The following is a 22,805-nucleotide window of genomic DNA, read 5'->3' as shown; positions in this document are numbered from 1 at the left end:
CTAAACCAAGATGGTGCAAACCTTCTTCCCCTTTGAGCGGCCCTGGTAACACCCTTGAGGGTACCCAGCCTGATTAGCCACTCCTCGTGAAATTCTGTTTTGCAACAGATTTTACCCCTCTGGAGGTGCTGCCAACTTCTCTGCCTACCCAAAGGAGCAGGTAGGGGAAGTTGTGAAGCAATAGCCTCTTCGAATCTGGCCCATCTCTGGCCACCACCCACTACCCATCCTGGTGGATGAGGTCACACCTCCTCCTTTCAGCAATTCTTTGTTCCCTGTCCCTGGGAGCGCTTCACACTTCCTAGCAGGGGGGCAGCATGTTGTCTTGGGTGACAACTGTTGCAAACAAACAGGAAACGCTTCCAAAGGTTTGGGCAACAAAACGGTGACTTTCCAAAGTTAACTTTCTGTTAAAAGTTACCTCATGTCTGATCTCAGCAGTGAGTCGGGTTTAATGTAATGATTGGGTTACCTTGGAGTAATATCTTTGATGGTTCCAAATGGATGTTAGCACTTAGTTCGGTGGCTAGTAAAACTCCATATTCACCAATGAGAGCACCAACCTTGCTATAGTAAAAATGTCAATTTTGTTTTTTCACTGTCTAGCCATGCTAAATACATAAGAAACATGCCCTTTTTTGGTCTCTCCTATTCCATTCCGCAAGGAATGAATATGCGAGTCTAATGCAGCTAAACCACTACTTAAACCCAAGGCTCTCAAAAGGCTCTCCAAAAGTGGATTTTCAACAGTTCACGAGAATCACGTGACCACAAGCTCCTCGTGCACGAGCTCGCATTCCATCATCAAAGGCAGCCCAGCCAGCCCAGCCTCCCTCACACAAGCTTCTCCCAGCAGGCAGCCCACCCCCTCCCTCTCCATATGGTCGCTCGAGCTGCCCACCCCCTCCCTCTCCAGCGCCTGCCTTCTCTCTGCCCACGCATCGCAACTTGTTTAAATTTCAGCTCCTTGAGATTTTTCGCCTTAAAGTGCTTTGGGTCCAAAATACCCACTCACCCTCTTTGTCATTCACATTACTTGCGGGCTACTCTTTTAATTAATACACAGACTTGCTCTTCACTACACCTTTCACGGCCGCAGGCCGTGACTTGCATTTCTACTCTCCTCAGCCCATGTAGACACCACACCATGACTCGCATTGTTGAAGACAATCTCCGCCCCCTGGTGTTTCTGGCTTTTCTCGAGAGCTTCAAAGGCAAATCACTTCATCTCAATGTGCTTGTTCATCTATGTGCACTCAATTGTGGCTTCATTCATACTAGTTATGCCTTACTCCCCAGTTACGAGAGTAATTCACCCAAACTTTACTCATTCAGCCGTTATCCCGTAACAGCAGTCAACCTGTGTCTGGCCTCCCCCAGCAGGCAGCCCACCCCCCCCCCCCCCTCTCCATATGGTCGCTCGAGTTGCCCACCCCCTCCCTCTCCAGCGCCTGCTTTCTCTCTGCCCACGCATCGCAACTGTCCCAGCCTTACTCTGCCCATGTCACTCACTCTGCCTGAATATTACCAGCCCTTCAGGAGCACCAAATTGTCTCACGAGTTACCGACTGTCCCAGCCCTACCAGCCCTTTAGAAACACCCTCTTGCCCAAGTCACTGACTCTGCCCCAATATTACTGGCTCATTTGAAGAATCAAGCTGTCTCACGAATTACCAACTCTGTCCCAGCCCTATCGACCCTTCAGAAGCATCGCGCTTTGTTTACTTTTGAACAGCCGGCAGAACAGTAATTAGCTACGCGCTGCTCGTGCAATCTTTCGCAAATCAATCATGCTGACAGTTTACCTCCATATGAGACATCAATTCCACCGTAGATGCATTGTTTTGATCTTTTCACAAATGAATATTGCTTTAGTAATTTATGCCAACACTTCCTCACTTTTCTTGTAATCTTTAAACTCTTTTGTAAACACTTTCACGTTGTCTCTGCTCCTTCGCACTCAGTTTATTTTTAAAGTATGCAGATTACAACAGCAGATAAAATAAACAGTTCTCTATAATTCAAGCTGTTTGCACATTCTAGTCATCTTGCGCGCATTAGAGGCTATTAATTTTGTAACACAGCTTTCTTCAATTGTATTAATATCTGTAACACGACTTTCTCCAGTTCTAAAATGTCGTGACTGACTAAAATAAATCTATTTACTTTGACTTCCAGAAGATATTCTCCTCCACAATGCCAGAGCTTCCCCCGCCCCCCCCTCCGCGCAATGCCAGAGCTTTTAACTCCAAAACATCACACTAAGCTTGCCCGCATTGGCCCCTCCGCCCTCAGCAGACTGACGGCAATAAAAGATCCAAAGATAGTGCTTATGTGTTTGGGCTGGCGAGGGATTTCACAAACACTCTCTCTTTTCCACCACGGACTCATATGTTGTTACTAAAAGGAAATGTTATGTTTTCGTTCTTCCTTCCACTCCTTTGTCCCTAGTGAACTTCTCCTGTCTTTGCGCCTACTGCCTTCCCTATGAGTATTTAATTAAATGGTGCTGTTGTGCTACGGTGTGAGTGTCGCCCCCCCCCACCCCCCCACCGAGCCTATCTGGCACTAGTCTGTCTACCAATGACATCAGCAGACGCTTGACTGTGCTAGCAAAGATAGCCGCATACTGAGGCTGGCTGCTTCACCACATTGGGTTTTCCAGAAGTAGCAGACTGTCTCACAAGGGACTGAGTCTGTCCCAGCCTTATTCTGCCCATGTCACTCACTCTGCCCGAATATTGCCAGCCCTTCAGGAGCACCAAATTGTCTCACGAGTTACTGACTCTATCCCAGCCATACCAGCCCTATAGAAACACCCTCTCGCCCAAGTCACTGACTCTGCCCCAATATTACCGGCTCATTTGAAGAATCAAGCTGTCTCACGAATGACCTACTCTGTCCCAGCCCTATCGGCCCTTCAGAAGCACACTGTTTACCAAGTTAATGAATCTGCCCCAATATTTCTGGCCCTTCATCCACCCGCCAACTCCACCATCCAACTCCACCATCCAACTCCACCATCCAACTCCACCATCCAACTCCACCCTCCAACTACAACCCCACCCTCCAAATCCAAATACACCCTCCAACTCCACCCTCCGAATCCAAATCCATCTTCCAACTCCACCCTGCATCTCCACCGCCTCCTTCTCTAACTCCTTGTTCTCTTCTCTTCTCCTGTGCTGATCTGCTGCTCTCTTCCACCCGCCTCCTTATTTAACTCCCTGGTCTGTTCTCCCATGGTGATCTGCAGCTCTCTTCCACCCGCCCCCTTCTCCAACTCCCTGTTCTCTTCTCCCGTGCTGATCTGCTGTTCCCTTCCACCGCCTCCTTCTCTAACTCCCTGTTCTCTTCTCCTGTGCTGATCTGCTGCTCTCTTCCACCGTCTCCTTCTTTAACTCCCTGTTCTCTTCTGCTGTGATGATCTGCTGCTCTCTTCCACATACATCCTTCTCTAACCGCTCACACACACACACACACACACATACAACCACCCACACAACCACACAAACACACACAATCACACCACACACACAATCTCACACCCAACCACACACCCAACCACACACCCAAACCCACACACAACTACACACACAACCACACATACAACCACACCCAACCACACACCCAACCACACACCCAACCACACACCCAACCACAACCACACACACAACCACACACCCAACCACACACCCAACCACACACCCAACCACACACCCAACCACACACCCAACCACACACCCAACCACACACCCAACCACACACCCAACCACACACACACAATCTCACACACAACCACACACAACTACACACAACCGCACACACAACCACACACAACTACACACCACCACACACACACAACCACACCACACACAATCTCACACACAACCACACACACAACCACACACACAACCACACACAACCACACACAACCACACACAACCACACACAACCACACCCAACCACACACCCAACCACACACCCAACCACACACCCAACCACACACACAACCACACACAACCCCACACACACAACCCCACACACACAACCCCACACACAACTCCAAACACCCCCACACACACAACCCCACCACCATACACGCACACAACCCCTCACACATACAACCCCTCATACATACAACCCCTCACACATACAACCCCTCACACATACAAACCCTCACACATACAACCCCTCACACATACAACCCCTCACACATACAACCCCTCACACATACAACCCCTCACACATACAACCACTCACACATACAACCCCTCACACATATAACCCCTCACACATACAACCCCTCACACATACAACCCCTCACACATACAACCCCTCACACATACAACCACTCACACATACAACCACTCACACATACAACCACTCACACAACTACACACACAACCAGACACACAACCACACACACACAAAAACACACATATGTCGCCCTCACTCTATCTATTCCCCTCACTCTATCTATTGCCCTCACTCTCAATCTATCTATCGCCCTCACTCTATCTATCGCCCTCACTCTATCTATCGCCCTCACTCTGTCTATCTATCTACTATAGAGCTCCCCACCTTCCTCCCTGGATGCCATGTTCACTGCAGATCTCTTCTCTTCTTAGCTTTTACACACCGCCCAGTACACGTGGTGAACCATGCTATGTTCACTTGGCACTCCATACATACATTCACCCACTGTGTGAAAAACAACCTAACATGAATCAGTGCTGATCTGCAATGTCCACCGAAGGAGGAGTCACACTACATTCCGTCACTCGAAAGACTTCTTCAGAGAAAACCTGCAAAATTCCGAAACCTAACACTAGCTGGCATGAGCATGCAGAACATTTAAATGTACAGCACTACGTGCTACAAACAGATGCTCAAAGGTTAAGTAACATTTTCCTTCTTGAATATGTTTTTGGGCCCTTGAAAATGAAACTACTGCTGATCGGTTGCATGTTCCTCCCTCCACATGTCCTTCAGCCCCTGTGATCCCGTCCAGCTTCATTGCATATGTTAAGTCCTCATGTACAGAGCAGCATTTCCCTAAATGAGCATCCTGGCACTAAAATTAACTGGTCCACGCTACAAAGCTCTCTCACAATTGATCTTCAAAAGGAAAGATTTTAAAAACTTCACGAAATGGAAAGTAGAATCAATCTTTTTGAGGTTGCATGGGAGTGTATTCCAGAGCTTAGCTGCTAAGCAGCTAAAAGCCATACCAGGCCCTCCTCATCTCGAGCAATACAAAATGACAAGCTTTGGTTGAATGAAGTGATCTGCAGGGGCTGTGCCTGTGGAATTTTGGGCTTTTAATTTAGAAGGCAAAATCACCATGCAAAGAGAGTTCAATTCAGCCTGATTCTCTTCTCCACTGGTAACCAGGGAAGTTACTTTCTGTATGCTTACATATGTGTCCATTTAGTGCATGGATCAGCCTAACGGAAGCTTTCTGGGGGACCTGAAGCTTCGCTAAATACCCTTTAGAGATGCCTTATTAACGGCTGTTGCCATAGCCTAACTTTGATAGGATTAGGGTCATGATTATTCTGTCATCCAAGGACAGGAATGGAAATATTTTCTTCAATTATTTCAGCTATAAGGAACCAATGGATGCAGGTTTATTGATTTGATCTTTTAGAGATACGTTATCATCCAACTGAACCCCTAGATTTTTTACCCCTGTTCAAGTGATTTGAGGAGTGCTAAGTTCCTTCTGCCACCAATTATATGCTGAAGCCAGTTTATTTTGAATCAAAACTCCTCGTTATCGAGCTGAGTTTCTATTGTTCATACTCGTATATTTTGTGGTTACATGGAGACACTCTTTAAAAGAAGAGCTGTTAAGTTTACAGTTCCCATCTGGTTGTAATGACTAACTAGTATTGTCACAGTGTATCTTAAACTGGTATCCAAAATTCTGAATTACTCAGACAGCAGAAGCACAGATGTATATCAAACAAGGTCGGAGTTAGTGATGATCCCTGATGTAAATCCATTCCTAATTGGGTAACTCCCTGGCAACACTCTAACTTCAACCATATAGGTATGCTTTGCCTTTCTACACATAGATAGTCCTTTCTAACTGATCTTTGATAAGCATATTAAATTCTCCTGTTATCAGGTTGGTCCCCTATAGATGCTATCATTGTGCCGAAGATGTCCTATATGGCAGTGGTTGTAGGAGCTATTTTCTCCCCATTCCATCATCCCATAGTATAGCCTTATAACCCGCCGTAGAGGGTTTTACCGGCTATTAAAGGCTGTCTTCAGCGTTAAAGGCCCGAGCCGAAGGCGAGGGCCTTTAACATTTGAGAGGGACTTTAATAGCCGGTATAGCCCAGCTACGAAGGGCTATAAGGCTATGAGAACATCTTGCCACTGGAGGGCAGAATGTTCTAACACATAAAACAAAGCCTTCAGGGAGCGCGAGGGGATTGGAATCCCCTCAGACTCATTGAAGCCTTTGTTCACAGCCAGAGCTGGAGCTGTGAACAAAGAAACATTGTAATGTTGGAGCTCCAGGCTTATACCAGCCATTATAAGCCCGGAGCCCTCCATTGTTTTCAATGGAGCTACCAACATTCCAATGTTCTAATATCACTTTTCATCCCTCCAACATTTCCCTAAATGAAACATACGTGGTTGCTTCACAAGCACCATGGACTGTTTGGAATATCCGGGATGCCCTAGAAACATCTACTTCCCCCTTCCAATAAAGTGGCATGTATTGCCAATAAGATTAGTTTTTTTGGAGAGGGGCCACCTTTGGTCCATATCTGAACAACATTAGTTTAATCACCCCCTCCTTGTTGTTGTTCCCTATACCATTAATATCCTATGCCATGCATGTCGGGTGATCTCGACCGCCATGATTTGCCATGTTAATCTCTTGTCACCATACGTTTGCTTACCTGTTTTCCATTGAATGTCCTTTCCAGCGATGCATTTTTTGCTTTATTTTCTTTTTTAATAAATTTTTTATTGAACATAGCACTGGATAATCAATGGTACAGAACATCTTTTCATTTTCAATAATCATTTCAATAATTTAAAAGGCTTAAGAGAAAGAAAAAGAGAGAAAAAATAAATAAATACATAAATTTATATATATATATCAGACATGAGACACAAAAATTAGGAAGAGGCGAAGAAATTCATCAAACACAGAAGGGGAATACAATCAACAATTTTATCAAGAAGGGTCTGTGCAAAATCCGCAATCTATAAAGTGACACTGCAAAAAAGTGCAAAAACCTGCAATAAAGTGCTACTGCAAGTGCAAAAAGCTATAATAAAGTGAAATCTAGAAAGTGCTAGTGCAGTCGAGTGTATAAACCCTATCCTTATCTCATCCCTCCTTTAATTGTTCCAAATCCCCAAAATACTTCCAATTCCTTTCAAACCTCCTAATAGAACCTACTCTGCCCGCATATGCTTTTTCAAAAAGACAGGTTCTCCTCATCTTATTGAACCATTTTATTAGTGATGGAATTTCCCTTGATTTCCAATTTTGTAGTATTAAAGAGCGAGCGACCGCACATGATATAAATATAAATACCTCTTCAGATTTGTTAAACCTGCTCCTATCCTTGCTTATACCAAACAAGGCCGCTTCTACCATAGGCGTAAATGATTTTCCAATGGCCAATTCAATTTCCGCAAATATCTCTTTCTAGAAAGACTCCAGCATCGGGCAGGCAAAAAATATGTGATACCATCCTCCCTGACCATGTGCTAAGCATCTAAAACACTTATTTTCTGTTCCAGGAAACATTCTTTCCATAGCCTCAGGCGTATAATAAGCTAGCCAACGGGACAAGAAGGCCATCCTCTTATAGTTAGCTGCACGTAAAGATTTGTTTCCCAGTAAACAGAGAGCCTCCCAATCTTTCAAAGAGAAAATACACTGGGTCGAGAGATTTACTTTATTCAAATGTTTATCAATCAATGGTGATTGACCCGAGCAGTGGAGCAATTTATACCACTGCCCTATACCGCTGCTCTTCCTTCCTTAAAGGGTATTTAGTAAGTTATTAGGGGCATTCAGGCATTCAACAGGCCACTTACATCCTTTTTAATAAAATAAATAGCCTGTAGATATTCAAAAAAAGACGGTCGCCTTAGATTGTTCGTTCTAGTTATCACCTCTTGCCAGCTAATAACCCTATTTTGGACTAGCAAGTCTCTCAACTCCAGAAACCCACACACTTCCCATTTTTTAATCTTAGACAAACTTAATGGAAGGCCTATTTTACTACATTCAGACAAACTTAGATACTGGAAACCATCAGAACCATGTTTTTTAAAAAGCAGCAGCAAGCGCGTTGTATATTCTTTCAGCGTCTTATACCTCGATTTTTTAGGAAGCTTTGCGGTCTTTAAAAAAATTGGGATTTGGGAACCTGCTTCTTGTACCATTTTCTCCAAGAAAAAATTATCTCTTGTCTGATAAACCCTCAAAAGACTTTCCACTATGTAAAAAAAAGCAGCTTCATAATATGGCATTGCTCATGACATTTCTTTTTTTTTCTTTAAATCATAAATAAATGGCATTGTTATTTACATTGCCAATACACAGCACTCTGCACTCAACAGCACACACCACTCTGCACCTGCACTCACTGCTCTGCACACTCACTCTGCACTCACTACTCTGCACTCACTACTCTGCACTCACTATTCCGCATTCTGCACACTCACTCTGCACTCACTACTCTGCACTCACTACTCTGCACTCACTACTCTGCACTCACTACTCTGCACTCACTACTCTGCACTCACTACTCTGCACTCACTATTCTGCATTCTGCACACTCACTCTGCACTCACTACTCTGCACTCTGCACTCACCACTCTGCACTCACCACTCTGCACTCACCACTCTGCACTCACCACTCTGCACTCACCACTCTGCACTCACCACTCTGCACTCACCACTCTGCACTCACCACTCTGCACTCACTACTCTGCACTCACTACTCTGCACTCACTACTCTGCACTCACTACTCTGCACTCACTACTCTGCACTCACTACTCTGCACTCACTACTCTGCACTCACTACTCTGCACTCACTACTCTGCACTCACTACTCTGCACTCACTACTCTGCACCCACTACTCTGCACTCACTACTCACTACTCTGCACTCACTACTCACTACTCTGCACTCACTACTCTGCACTCACTACTCTGCACTCACTACTCTGCACTCACTACTCTGCACTCTGCACTCACTACTCTGCACTCTGCACTCACTACTCTGCACTCTGCACTCACTACTCTGCACTCTGCACTCACTACTCTGCACTCACTACTCACAGTCACTACTCTGCACTCACTACTCTGCACTCACTACTCACTACTCTGCACTCACTACTCTGCACTCACTACTCTGCACTCACTACTCTGCACTCACTACTCACTACTCTGCACTCACTACTCTGCACTCACTACTCACTACTCTGCACTCACTACTCTGCACTCACTACTCTGCACTCTGCACTCACTACTCACCTTCAACCTCAACATAATCTCCTACACCAACGACACCCAGCTGATCCTCTCCCTGACCAACGACCCCGCCGCCGCCAGAGCCAACCTGCACGAAGGGATGAAAGATGTAGCCGAGTGGATGACGACCAGCCGCCTGAAACTGAACTCAGACAAGACGGAGGTCCTCATCCTGGGCTCCTCGCCCTCCGCCTGGGACGACTCCTGGTGGCCCCCCGCCCATGTTGCATTATGCTGTAATGCAACGTATTACAGTACAATATTGGGAATTCTGGGCTGGGGTACTGACATCTGACACAGATTTCCAGGATAATATCGTTAAAATCGATCAGATTTGCAATGATCTACAGAGACAAACACAAAGGCACAGAAAACACCACTTACAATAATTAAGAGTGTCTCTTTCGTGAATTGTCAGCCCTGGATCTGCTGTCAGTGACTGGGACGGCAGTGCAGAAGTGTATCCTGCACTAGCGTTAATGGTACATATTGAAAGAGGCATGGAGCCCACTAATGTGAACAACCAGACAAATGTGCCTCGAAAAGGACATTATTTATAACTGCTCTTTTATCTTAACAGAGTAAATAACATAGGTAACAAAACAGGCAGGCCATAGTTTCATTTAGCAGCCAAATATAAAATAACTCTTACTGCCCCCGGAATTCCGCCGCGGCCGCACCGGAAGTCAGGCAAGGTCGCCTGTGACGGGGGCGGAGCCGCGTCCGGACCGGAAGAGGCGGCAGGCGGAGGAAATGCGTGGAGCTGCCCGGGGCTCCTGCGAGCGTGGAGAGCCCCGGGCCGACAACAGGACGCTGCACACGTGTTGCGGGGCTCCCTTGACCAAGAGGGAGTCCCGGGAAAGGAGCTACCAAGAGCCGCACCGTCAACTCTCCCTGCCGGTGCGGAGAGCGGAGTCCCCCAGATTGCCACAGTAAGTTGGAGGGGGGAGAGGAGAGGGGGGGCCGGTGCACTTGTGTGTGTGTGTGTGTGTGTGTGCACGCGCGTGTGTATGAGTGGGGGGGGGGTTCTGTATGTATGTGCGTGTGTGAGCGCTTCTGTGTGTGTTTCTATGTATGCGCATGCGTGTGTTGTGTGGGAGCCTCGCGCAGCGCTCGTACTTATGCGCGTGCCAGTTAAGAATCGCCTGCGCGCGGCCAGGAGTGTCTCCTGGGAAGCACACTCGCTGACAAAAGATCTCGGCGGAGACGCGCTTCCGCGCGGCTAGCCGAGACCTAAAAAGGTAAAAAGCAAGGGAGATAAGGGACAGCCCTGCCTAGTGCCCCTGGTTACATTAATCCTCCCGGCCTGATTAGCATTAATTATTACCTGAGCAGATGCTCAAGTATATATATTATGTAGCATCTTAACTATTTGCGCCGGGAATCCAAATTGGCCGAGAGAATAAAATAGGGCTTCCCAATTCACCAAGTCGAATGCCTTTTCGGCATCGACCATTAAAATGCAAGCTGGCACCAAATTGGCATTCAGATAGTCCAATGCCTGAATTAGATATTCCGTATTTGTGGCCATATAGCGTCCTGCAATAAACCCAGTCTGATCATGATGGATTACTTCCTGGGCTGCCAGAACAAATCTTTCTGCCCATATCTTCATGCAAATTTTGTAATCTGAATTCAAAAGGCTGATTGGCCTGTATGAATTTACATCATCCTTATTTTTATCTTTTTTTACAAAGCATATAATTGTGGATTCTTTAAAAAACCCAGGAACGTGACCACCTAATTTGATATGGTTAAATAATTTGTTTAGGGGTTGTTCTAGTTCTGCGAGAAATACCTTGTAAAATTCAATAGGGTACCCGTCCTGGCCACAAGCCTTAGCCCCAGCAGTTGCCTTGACACTTTTACGAATTTCCAAAACAGTTAATTCACTACCTATTTGAGTCTTCCGAAATTCTGAGATTTTAGGAATCTCTATATTCGCGAAATACTCGTGAATCCTTTCTTCCTCTACCTGATAGTTTGTGGAATAAATTCTCTTAAAGTGGTCCAGGAAAATCCCGGAGATCTTCTCACTTTCTACCTCTTCAATCCCACTCAGAGGGTCCTGAACTTTCACTATATGTGAAGATTCCTGTTTTTTTCTTGCAGAGTTGGCTAGTAAATTCCCAACCAACTGACTGTCTTCGTAAATTTTCTGCTGGAAGGCTTTTGAACTATTTATTTCTTCGAGGATAAAAAAATCCCTTAAACATGCTTTCGCTTGTTCCAATTGATTTGGCTGAAGCTGGAGCTGTAATACATACTGCTCCTCGATAGCAGATTGTAATTTAGCTATTTTTAGCTTCCTCTCCTTCGCCTGGGCGCTTGTGAAAGCAATTATCTTACCCCGTGCTGCTGCTTTAAACCCGCCCCAGACTGAGAAGGGTTCAGCTGAATCTTCATTTATTTCAAAATATTCCACAATCCATGATCTAAATCCTGATACCCAGGTTTGGTCTTGAAGCGAAGTACGATCCAGCTGCCATCTTGGGCGCTCCCTATCGACCCCTCCCAAAACAAGATCTAATTCGATTCTGCCATGATCAGAAAAAGGATTGCATCCAATCAGATTTTTTGAGATCTGCAGAGATATCGATATCAAGAAAAAATCTATTCTGGATGCAGTCCTGAATCGATGAGAATAACATGTAAACAGCTCCCTCTCTACATTCCTGGAGCGCCAAGGATCCCGTAGTTGGTTTTCACATACGAATGCTTCGAGAGAGCCTTTAGTTCTGGGCTTCAGCTGTTTTTTATTTTTATTTGAAGTGTCCCTTTTCAGATCTTGGATAAAATTAAAATCCCCTCCACAAATAATCAGTCCTGGGACACCTCTTAAAGCCTCATGAATTTCTTTCAGAGCAGAAACATCATCAAGAATAGGGCCGTAATAGTTCACAAAATTTAGAGCTTTCCCATGAAGTTTAACTGAAACCCAAAGCCACCTCCCTCTGGAGTCCCTTTTGATCTGGATAGATCCTAGAGAAATATATTGCGACCCCTCTCTGGGCAACCCCTGCAGATGAAAAAACACCTTGACTAAAATATCTCGGAATAAACAAATTAGGATCATTCGTTTTCAGGTGTGTCTCTTGAAAGTAGACCACCTGAGGATTCAATGAGATTACCCACTTCAAGAGAGCCCCATACTTTTGTCTGTTCAACATACCGTTAGCATTAATTGATAGGATCTTACATACCTCAAGACTCATCTTGAGAGAAATTTCTTGTCCTTGTTAAGTACCTAATGCTATAAAAACAACTGTTACATCCATTACCTATGTTCCTTTTTACTGCATTTCCCTCCCCCTTGGCCCACCCAACCCAGGAATGTGGAAACCCCCTGTACTTCCACGCAGACCACATTCCGCCCTCCCTTCCTTCTCAACTGGGTGTCTTCTTCCTACACCCTTAGTGACCTGTCTAACTGGACCCACCCCGTTTTTCTCAGAATTTCTTATAAAGCGCTAGTTCACCCTATGCCTTTGCTCACTTTTTTTTTCTTTCTTTCCCTTCCCGCAAGATACCATGAGAAGACATAAAAACATTGCACAAAGAAGGGGAAAAAGGGCAAAAACACAAAAAAAAATAGATTCCTTCCCCACCTTTTCACTCCCTACCCCTTGAGGAAATCTCCTTCAAAAGAGATTGCGCCTCATCTAGATCCGAAAATAAAAAAAACTTTCCCTTGACCAGAACTTTCAGCTTCGACTGCTGAGCAATCGAAGCTTGGGCACCGTTTGCTTTGAATAACTGCAGAAGTTTTACAAATTCTTTCCTTCTTTTTGCTGCTGCCGCTGTCATATCGGAAAAGATCCTACATTTTGTAGTTTCGGTCACAGCAAATTGGCGTTGTTGATAGGCTTTTGAAAGAATCCTCTCCTTGATCCTGTAGTCCGCAAAGTTCAGTAAAATAGTTCTCGGGAATGTTGAATTTGCGAACCTCTGTGCCGGGACTCGATGGGCCTTAGTTATAGTCAGGTCTCCCTCAAACTCAGGTAGAACTGCTTTCTGGATGAAGGAATTAACCCACTGGGCAGTATCAGAGCCTTCTGTTCCTTCCGGAACCCCCACAATCCTTAAGTTCGATCTTCGTGAGTGGTTCTCGAGCTCCTCCAGCTTGTTCTCCATAAAGATCCTCTTCTTTGCTGCCTCCTTAGCCTCCCGCATAGCTAGATTCAAATGATCCTCGAGGACAGAGATCCTCCCCTCTGCCTCTTGAACTCTGATCGGGAGCACCGTGGATAACTCTTCCAATTTATCCATCCTGGCATGGAGAGCAGCTATCTCGATTAGTTGGTTGTTCTTTATTTCCCGGATTTCGTCCAGGATCAGGTTTAACATCTCGCGAATATCTAACTGATATCTTGCTTCCGAACTGGGTAGACTAGAGTCTTCTGTCTCTTCCACTCCAGATACTTCGTTTTGTCGAATCTCCCCTTCCATAGTTATCTCCTTTGTTCCTATGTGGGGGGTTTGCGGTGCAGATATCAATAAAGCCTCAGATCTTTGATCATCACCCTCCATTAGAGCAGAGTCTCTGAGGTCAACAATGTCGATAGAGACAATAGAAGACTGTGAAGGAGGTGGCGGGAGAGATTTCGGGGTGTTTTTTTTTTAGCAAATAGAGGGAAGTCCCTCAGTTCCTTTCCTCCACCACCACTCTTCCTCTTTTCCTCTGCTGCCTGAGATGGAGCTAAGACCAAGACCTTGGTAGGAGTGGGATTCTGCGCTAGAGCCCCTGCCTCGGGTTGATCCACAGCATCCAAACTTTTACACCCCTCTATGGCTACTTTCCTATGCCCTTCGTCTTTTTTTTTGCTGTATGTCACGAAATCTAATATTTTGATTAACTCCCTCCAACTACTATCCCACACTGCATGTGGTGAGTTCCAAAACTACTTCTCCCCTCCCCAAATACTTACCTTGACTCCTTCAGATGTCTCCACCTTTAAGAAGTATTGACTCATTTGGCTTGCCAATCTCACCATGTTCTTGGGTTTAAGGATCGCAAGCATCTTGTTAAACAATAGAATATAAGAAGTTATGTTTTATTAAAATATTTCAGAAGTGCCGACCGTACCCTTCCACCCACCTCTTTCCAGAGCCATCATGAAATTCTTTATGTTCAGTCTTTTATTTCTGTGTAACACAGACCTGTGTTTTAAATCTAGTATTCCGTGCAAGTTCTTCTCTTTTAATTCAGTATTATGTGCATAGTCTGTCACAGAGTGCACACACCTGCTGTTGATTCTAATTCTATCTTAGTAGACAGGACTTCTTCTACTGTAGACTGCTTAGCATATTCTAACTCTTCGGACAGCTGTCCTCATAGGTCTTGATAATCCCTGCCAAAGTTCTGGTACTATTCCTCTTGTTCCCTCATCTCTGAGGGAGAGTTACTCTAGTTGTCCAATAGTGCTTACAGGACGCCAACCATCCTCCTTGGACTAAAAGAACCAGGTTTTCCCTTCCACTGCAACTCTACGGCGAGCTGGAATAATCATGTATTTCAGTGTTTTTATTGCATAACTAATCATTTGAAGCATCAACACTGTGCCTCTGTTTTCTGGGCTGCCAGTGTAAAGTCAGGGAGTTTCATAAAGAGAAATGGGTAGTCCTCAGAATTTTCCTGCATTATTTCCATGCAGTCGTGATTACAAAACTTATTTTCGTTCGCCGTTCTGCAGCCTCTATTCTGGCCTGGAATATTGCAGTTTTACAAGGGAGGAGTTCAGTAGTAGTCAAACGATTCACTTCCATGCTTAGGGAGTATCTTGTCTGTTTCAACGTAGATTTAGTTTGTTTAATGGTATCCAAAGGTTTCCTCATTGTGGGTTCTGGAGAGTGAGGCCGGATCCTTCACACGGTTTTCCTCCACTCGTGGATCAGATATTTCTTCTTTCAGCCTGCAGCAAAGAAGAGTGTATATGTCCAGTTTATAAAGTTGAGGTTGTCTGGCCCCTCTCTCATGCCTGCACGTCCAATACAATTCTTTGTGACTAAACAAGGTTCCAAGAAGTGAACCAAGATGTATACAAACAGCCAACACGTACTTGTCTCCTTCTCATTGTGTAGGCCTGGGGCTTTCTCAAGGCTGATATAACACACAAAATAGAAGTAGTGAAGAAAACATGGAGTAAGACAAAATACACCAATGTAGTGTACGGTCAGCATTGTCGAAGGCAGGACAGCCAAAGGAGAATTCAGCCCAAGTAGGTATGAACTTCTGCAGACCCAACCCAAGGAAAGTGAAGGAATTTTCCAATTTCTAAAGCAGAATTGTAGTGGGGTAAGGTATAGGGTGGACAGCAAGAAAATCAAATGAATTATGCATGTATTTGAACCAGTACCAAAGATCAGTCCAATTGTAACGGTGTGCTATTCCAAGGTTCTCTGACCTGTCTATGGTGATGTGTTCCACTACTTACCCATCAAGTTGCATTGCTGCTGCTCTCAAAAACAAAACCATATCCCAAAGTGGCTTTCTCTTGCTGGAGACGACATGCTGTTTATGTCCTTGTTATTGCCCTACTGGATGCTCATATCGGAGAGAAAGCTTCAGGGGATCTGAGGTCCCTATCCAAGCCACGCACTGCTCCAGACATCAGCTCCTATTCTGCAGGCTCCACTTCCTCTTTCCACACTCTCTGGAACCCCTCACCAGGGCTGCTAGCTGATAATCCGTGGAACTGATACCCATTGAATGGGTGTTCCTGTCTTCCCCCATTTACAAGATCACTTATCGTGTTGTGAACCGGCAGTGCAGCCTGCACATCCTGCTCAGTAGCTTCGCAACCGAAGGAACCTCCTCCTACATCAAAATATATTTCTCTAATAATTTTGATAGAGCTTGATTAATTAAGCTATTTGATAGACTTTCTAAGCATCCAATTACATAATTATTTTGATCCTATACTTATTTCACATACATTTTTCATCTGATTTCCATGCGAAATATATCGTGCCCAGTGAAGAACTACTACAAGAACTGATTATCAAAAAAAAAAAAATTTTATTAATAAATCACAAGTACGTTACACATCAATATACACAAAGGCACCTGTATTGTCTGTGGAATAATACTTTGTTATATAGATATACTGCCTCACTTTCTAGATTAAACACGTACACACCTCGCTCTTACCAATTGTACTGCCAATCCAGTATTCTGTTCTCCATCACCTTACCCAATTAATCCTCTAAATGTGGTTGTTTGTTTAGCTTCTTCCCTTCCGTGATCAGTCATCTAAAGTTTATTGTTTCAGTAGATTGGAGAAAGAAGAAATAGAACATAGCTTCATATTTCTCATTGTCCAATTAGCAACAATGTTGTTTCGGCTTTGCCTCCCCCTGGCTACAGCCTTCACCAGGAAAGATAATACTAATTTATGGATATTATTAGTTAGATCTGTTGGTACCAAGTCTTGAATAAATGGTCCAAATTGAAGCCTAATGTGCTGTTGTCTGAAAACACTTGAATTGTTTGATTGTTTAAAAGCAACAAAGCTGCATTTCTGAAGTGCCACTAAACACTTACGCTTAACATAAGAGAAAAAAATAAGCTTGGTTTCGTATATTTCAAATGTGGTGGTTAGTATTGAATAGGGACATGTATAATAACAGATTTACACAGGAGAGAGGAGTTAAAATCATTGTTTTAGTTAAATATGGACATATACCGTGCACTTGTGTTCCCCTATGACCATGGTGTGATTTTTAGGTCTCGCCTTTACCATTCCGCAGAAATGGGAAATGGGGAGAATTCAAGTCGGCTATTTTCTCTTCAAACCAAAGGGCTTTCAGCCCCGCGGTTTTCATGCTGTTCACGTGAACCACATGATAACATGCACGCGCATTCAGGGCCAGCCAGCCCAGCACATCAAAGGGCTTCTCCTCCCCTAATTATTCATGGCCGGCCGCAGGCCGGCGGCCGTACTTTCAGTTTCCCCAGAACGGCTTCTCCTCACCTAATTAGGGGAGGAGAAGCCCTTTGATGTGCTTCACACCAATGCCTCAGTCATTCCTCTTGTTTGTATTTGCTTCCAGACTCCGATCTGCTCATGTGCACAAGACGCTTTACACATTACACTCATCTGCCTGAAGTGGGAGTTTTAAACAAGCAAAGCTGGTCCTTCTGTACTTGCAGTTTCACTTCTAATGTGTGTTGTTATTTATCATGATTTTTAGCTGAGGTGTATCACGCTCGTTCATGAGTTTGCTCTCTTCATACTGTGAAATGTTTTCTAAGTTGTTTTTGATTGTCTTACCACTGGAGGTCTCCCTGTGCTACATTTAGCCTCTGACACATGCAACGCCACGCAACCACGCAACGCCACTCAACCATGCAACGCCACTCAACCATGCAACGCCACTCAACCATGCAACGCCACTCAACCATGCAACGCCACTCAACCATGCAACGCCACTCACACATGCAACGCCACTCACACACACATGCAACGCCACTCAACATGCAACGCCACTCAACCACGCAACGCCACTCAACCACGCAACGCCACTCAACTACGCCATGCAACTACGCAACGCCACGCACCTACGCAACGCCACGCAACTACGCAACGCCACGGATGCAACGCCACTCACACATGCAACGCCACTCACACACACATGCAATGCCACTCACACATGCAACGCCACTCAACCACGCAACGCCACTCAACCACGCAACGCCACTCAACCACGCAACGCCACTCAACTACGCAACGCAACTACGCAACGCCACGCAACTACGCAACGCCACGCAACTACGCAGCGCCACTCAACTACGCAACGCCACTCAACTACGCAACGCCACTCAACTACGCAACGCCACTCAACTACGCAACGCCACTCACCTACGCAACGCCACTCACCTACGCAACGCCACTCACCTACGCAACGCCACTCACCTACGCAACGCCACTCACCTACGCAACGCCACTCACCTACGCAACGCCACTCAACTACGCAACGCCACTCAACTACGCAACGCCACTCAACTACGCAACGCCACTCAACTACGCAACGCTCACACATGCAACGCCACTCAACTACGCAACGCCACTCAACTACGCAACGCCACTCAACCACGCAACGCCACTCAACCACGCAACGCCACTCAACTACGCAACGCCACTAAACTACGCAACGCCACTCATCTACGCAACGCCACTCATCTACGCAACGCCACTCATCTACGCAACGCCACTCAACTACGCAACGCCACTCACCTACGCAACGCCACTCAACTACGCAACGCCACTCCACTACGCAACGCCACGCAACTACGCAACGCCACGCAACTACGCAACGCCACTCAACTACGCAACGCCACTCAACTACGCAACGGCCACTCAACTACGCAACGCCACTCAACTACGCAACGCCACTCAACTACGCAACGCCACTCAACTACGCAACGCTCACACATGCAACGCCACTCACACATGCAACGCCACTCACACATGCAACGCCACTCACACATGCAACGCCACGCAACTACGCAACGCCACTCAACTACGCAACGCCACTCAACTACGCAACGCTCACACATGCAACGCCACTCACACATGCAACGCCACTCACACATGCAACGCCACTCACACATGCAACGCCACTCACACATGCAACGCCACTCAACCACGCAACGCCACTCAACTACGCACACATGCAACGCCACTCACACATGCAACGCCACGCAACGCCACTCAACTACGCAACGCCACGCAACTACGCAACGCCACGCAACTACGCAACGCCACGCAACTACGCAACGCCACGCAACTACGCAACGCCACGCAACTACGCAACGCCACGCAACTACGCAACGCCACTCAACTACGCAACGCCACTCAACTACGCAACGCCACTCAACTACGCAACGCCACGCAACTACGCAACGCCACGCAACTACGCAACGCCACGCAACTACGCAACGCCACGCAACTACACGCAACTACGCAATGCCACTCAACTACGCAACGCCACGCAACTACGCAACGCCACGCAACTACGCAACGCCACGCAACTACACGCAACTACGCAATGCCACTCAACTACGCAATGCCACTCAACTACGCAACGCCACTCAACTACGCAACGCCACTCAACTACGCAACGCCACTCACCTACGCAACGCCACTCACCTACGCAACGCCACTCACCTACGCAACGCCACTCAACTACGCAACGCTCACACATGCAACGCCACTCAACTACGCAACGCTCACACATGCAACGCCACTCAACTACGCACACATGCAACGCCACTCACACATGCAACGCCACTCAACCACGCAACGCCACGCAACTACGCAACGCCACTCAACTACGCAACGCCACTCAACTACGCAACGCCACTCAACTACGCAACGCCACTCAACTACGCAACACCACGCAACTACGCAACGCCACGCAACTACACGCAACTACGCAACGCCACTCAACTACGCAACGCCACTCAACTACGCAACGCCACTCAACTACGCAACGCCACTCAACTACGCAACGCCACTCACCTACGCAACGCCACTCAACTACGCAACGCCACTCAACTACGCAACGCCACTCAACTACGCAACGCCACTCAACTACGCAACGCCACTCAACTACGCAACGCCACTCAACTACGCAACGCCACTCAACTACGCAACGCCACTCAACTACGCAACGCCACTCAACTACGCAACGCCACTCAACTACGCAACGCCACTCAACTACGCAACGCCACTCAACTACGCAACGCTCACACATGCAACGCCACTCAACTACGCAACGCCACTCAACTACGCAACGCCACTCAACTAGGCAACGCCACTCAACCACGCAACGCCACTCAAGCACGCAACGCCACTCAAGCACGCAACGCCACTCAAGCACGCAACGCCACTCAAGCACGCAACGCCACTCAAGCACGCAACGCCACTCAACCACGCAACGCCACTCAACCACGCAACGCCACTCAACCACGCAACGCCACTCAACCACGCAACGCCACTCACACATGCAACGCCACTCACACATGCAACGCCACTCACACATGCAACGCCACTCACACATGCAACGCCACTCACACATGCAACGCCACTCACACATGCAACGCCACTCACACATGCAACGCCACTCAACTACGCAACGCCACTCACACATGCAACGCCACTCAACTACGCAACGCCACTCAACTACGCAACGCCACTCAACTACGCAACGCCACACAACTACGCAACGCCACTCAACCACGCAACGCCACTCAACCACGCAACGCCACTCAACTACGCACACATGCAACGCCACTCACACATGCAACGCCACTCACACATGCAACGCCACTCACACATGCAACGCCACTCACACATGCAACGCCACTCACACATGCAACGCCACTCACACATGCAACGCCACTCACACATGCAACGCCACTCACACATGCAACGCCACTCACACATGCAACGCCACTCACACATGCAACGCCACTCACACATGCAACGCCACTCACACATGCAACGCCACTCACACATGCAACGCCACTCACACACGCAACGCCACTCACACATGCAACGCCACTCACACACGCAACGCCACTCACACACACAACGCCACTCACACACACAACGCCACTCACACACACAACGCCACTCACACACGAAAAACCACTCACGTTGCCAATAGGTCTCGCAGTACGACAGTTGGAGCCATTACAATTGCAAATAACAATGCCTTTCACTTTGGTTATCATTTTAAATACATAAAGGGCTTTGTCATTTACAAAACCAATAGCTCCAACTTTCCTACTGCGAGACCTATTGGCAACGCCAGTGCTTGTTATTTTTTGAATCTCTGCACCATTGGTGTGTTGCAAATCTGCACCATATCTAATATGCTGAGCAGGCTTCATTGGCCACATTGCTTTTAGTACAGTATTTCACTAAGTACCATGTCAATGGCATCACCAGCATAGCCGCCCACCTTAAAGATTTCTAGGAACAGTCTAAGCTGCTATCTGAAATTTCCTCATACGTCCAAAGTGCTCTTCAATATATGGGTTCTAGCCTCTTTATGACACCAACTTGTGCCTTCCTTGAGGGTACTTTTGTAAAATGTTGACAGGAAAGGGCTCCTCCTGTTAAAACAGTGTTTTCTCCTAAATTCTGCCAGATGTGTACAGTTATGTTGATAAAATGGATCACTTGACAATCACATTGCTGAAATGGGGATACCATGAACATGGTATACACCCTCTTGCATGACCCATGTGTAAAATAGTAGTTGCAATGTCTCGTAATCTTCAATGCGCATGTTTACCTTTTTCTGACACTACCTCATTCAAAAGCGTAGATGACATTTCATGAAGACCGTTTTTCAGTTGAGATTGCATTTCCACACAAAATGATTTGTAATACATATGAAATGGAAAATACTGTTCAACTTTCTTAAGAAAGGAAATTATGAATTACACATTTTTCTGTTGCAGTCTTTGAGCTCGATTACAGCCATTGTGTGCACCTTGGCAAAATTAACATGTGCAATAATGCTCCTTCCAAATGTAAAATCCCACTTCTAAAACATGAAATCATGTTTTGAGGATTTTATGTTCAAAAGTGTGCTTAAAAGTTGCCTTTGCAGCAGGATATTTGTATCACATTTGCTCATGCTGATTTTTCCTCTCTTTGAAAACTCCACACAGGTAAATGTTTTGCATTCTGGTCATCTTTGAAATCTGCCACTCTTTCTATTTCGCAGAATACTCCTAGGATCCTTCACAAACTCATACAAAGTCCCAAAACCGCTTCAGATTTATGAGTAATTTTATGCAACCAGATGTCAAGCTTTTCATACTGGCCTTCAGCATCTGTTTACACCATGCTTGGTGCTTTCAATGGACTTTTACATGATCTCGATACTTTGTAACACCACATGTTCTACTTACGAGAGTTAGGTTGTGGATTTCCGTGCTGACAGAGGAACAAACAGAATTTGTGTTATGAAGAAAGCAAGTGTCTACTGTCTAAATGAATTTATCCTTGTGACACCTTGATATGATGATGTTACCCTACATACATTGACATTGCATTGCTAAAATCCTTTTGGGAACTTATTCTTTCTTGCAGGTAACTGAAACACAATCCAGTTGCCTCACAAATCGAGAAACAGCATTACAACCAATAGGCAGGTTCTCTGTGAAGAAAGAAGAACCATCACACAGTTCTGAGGATGAGTTGGAGGATTCCTGGGCTAATAAAACTGAAAAGTAAGAATGCCTCTTCTAAGTTTGTAA

At 46.1% G+C, this 22,805-nt stretch overlaps 1 protein-coding gene across 6 annotated transcripts in view; it reads left to right on the top strand.

The window, feature by feature from the left end:
- The window catches only part of LOC147707917 (heat shock factor protein 2-like), a 303,326-nt gene that overhangs the window by 151,976 nt on the left and 128,545 nt on the right, over positions 1-22,805 (top strand). For all 6 annotated transcript variants that reach the window (XM_086926725.1, XM_086926723.1, XM_086926722.1 and 3 more), the window contains one exon: positions 22,639-22,778. In XM_086926725.1, the coding sequence (XP_086782851.1) occupies positions 22,639-22,778 (140 nt within the window). The remainder of the gene's footprint in view (positions 1-22,638; positions 22,779-22,805) is intronic.

Source organism: Lissotriton vulgaris, chromosome 6 (genome assembly GCF_964263255.1).
Source record: "Lissotriton vulgaris chromosome 6, aLisVul1.2, whole genome shotgun sequence".
Classification (NCBI taxonomy): Eukaryota; Metazoa; Chordata; class Amphibia; order Caudata; family Salamandridae; genus Lissotriton; species Lissotriton vulgaris.
Note: the sequence above shows the minus strand (reverse complement) of the source record. Positions and strands in the feature narration are given on the sequence as shown.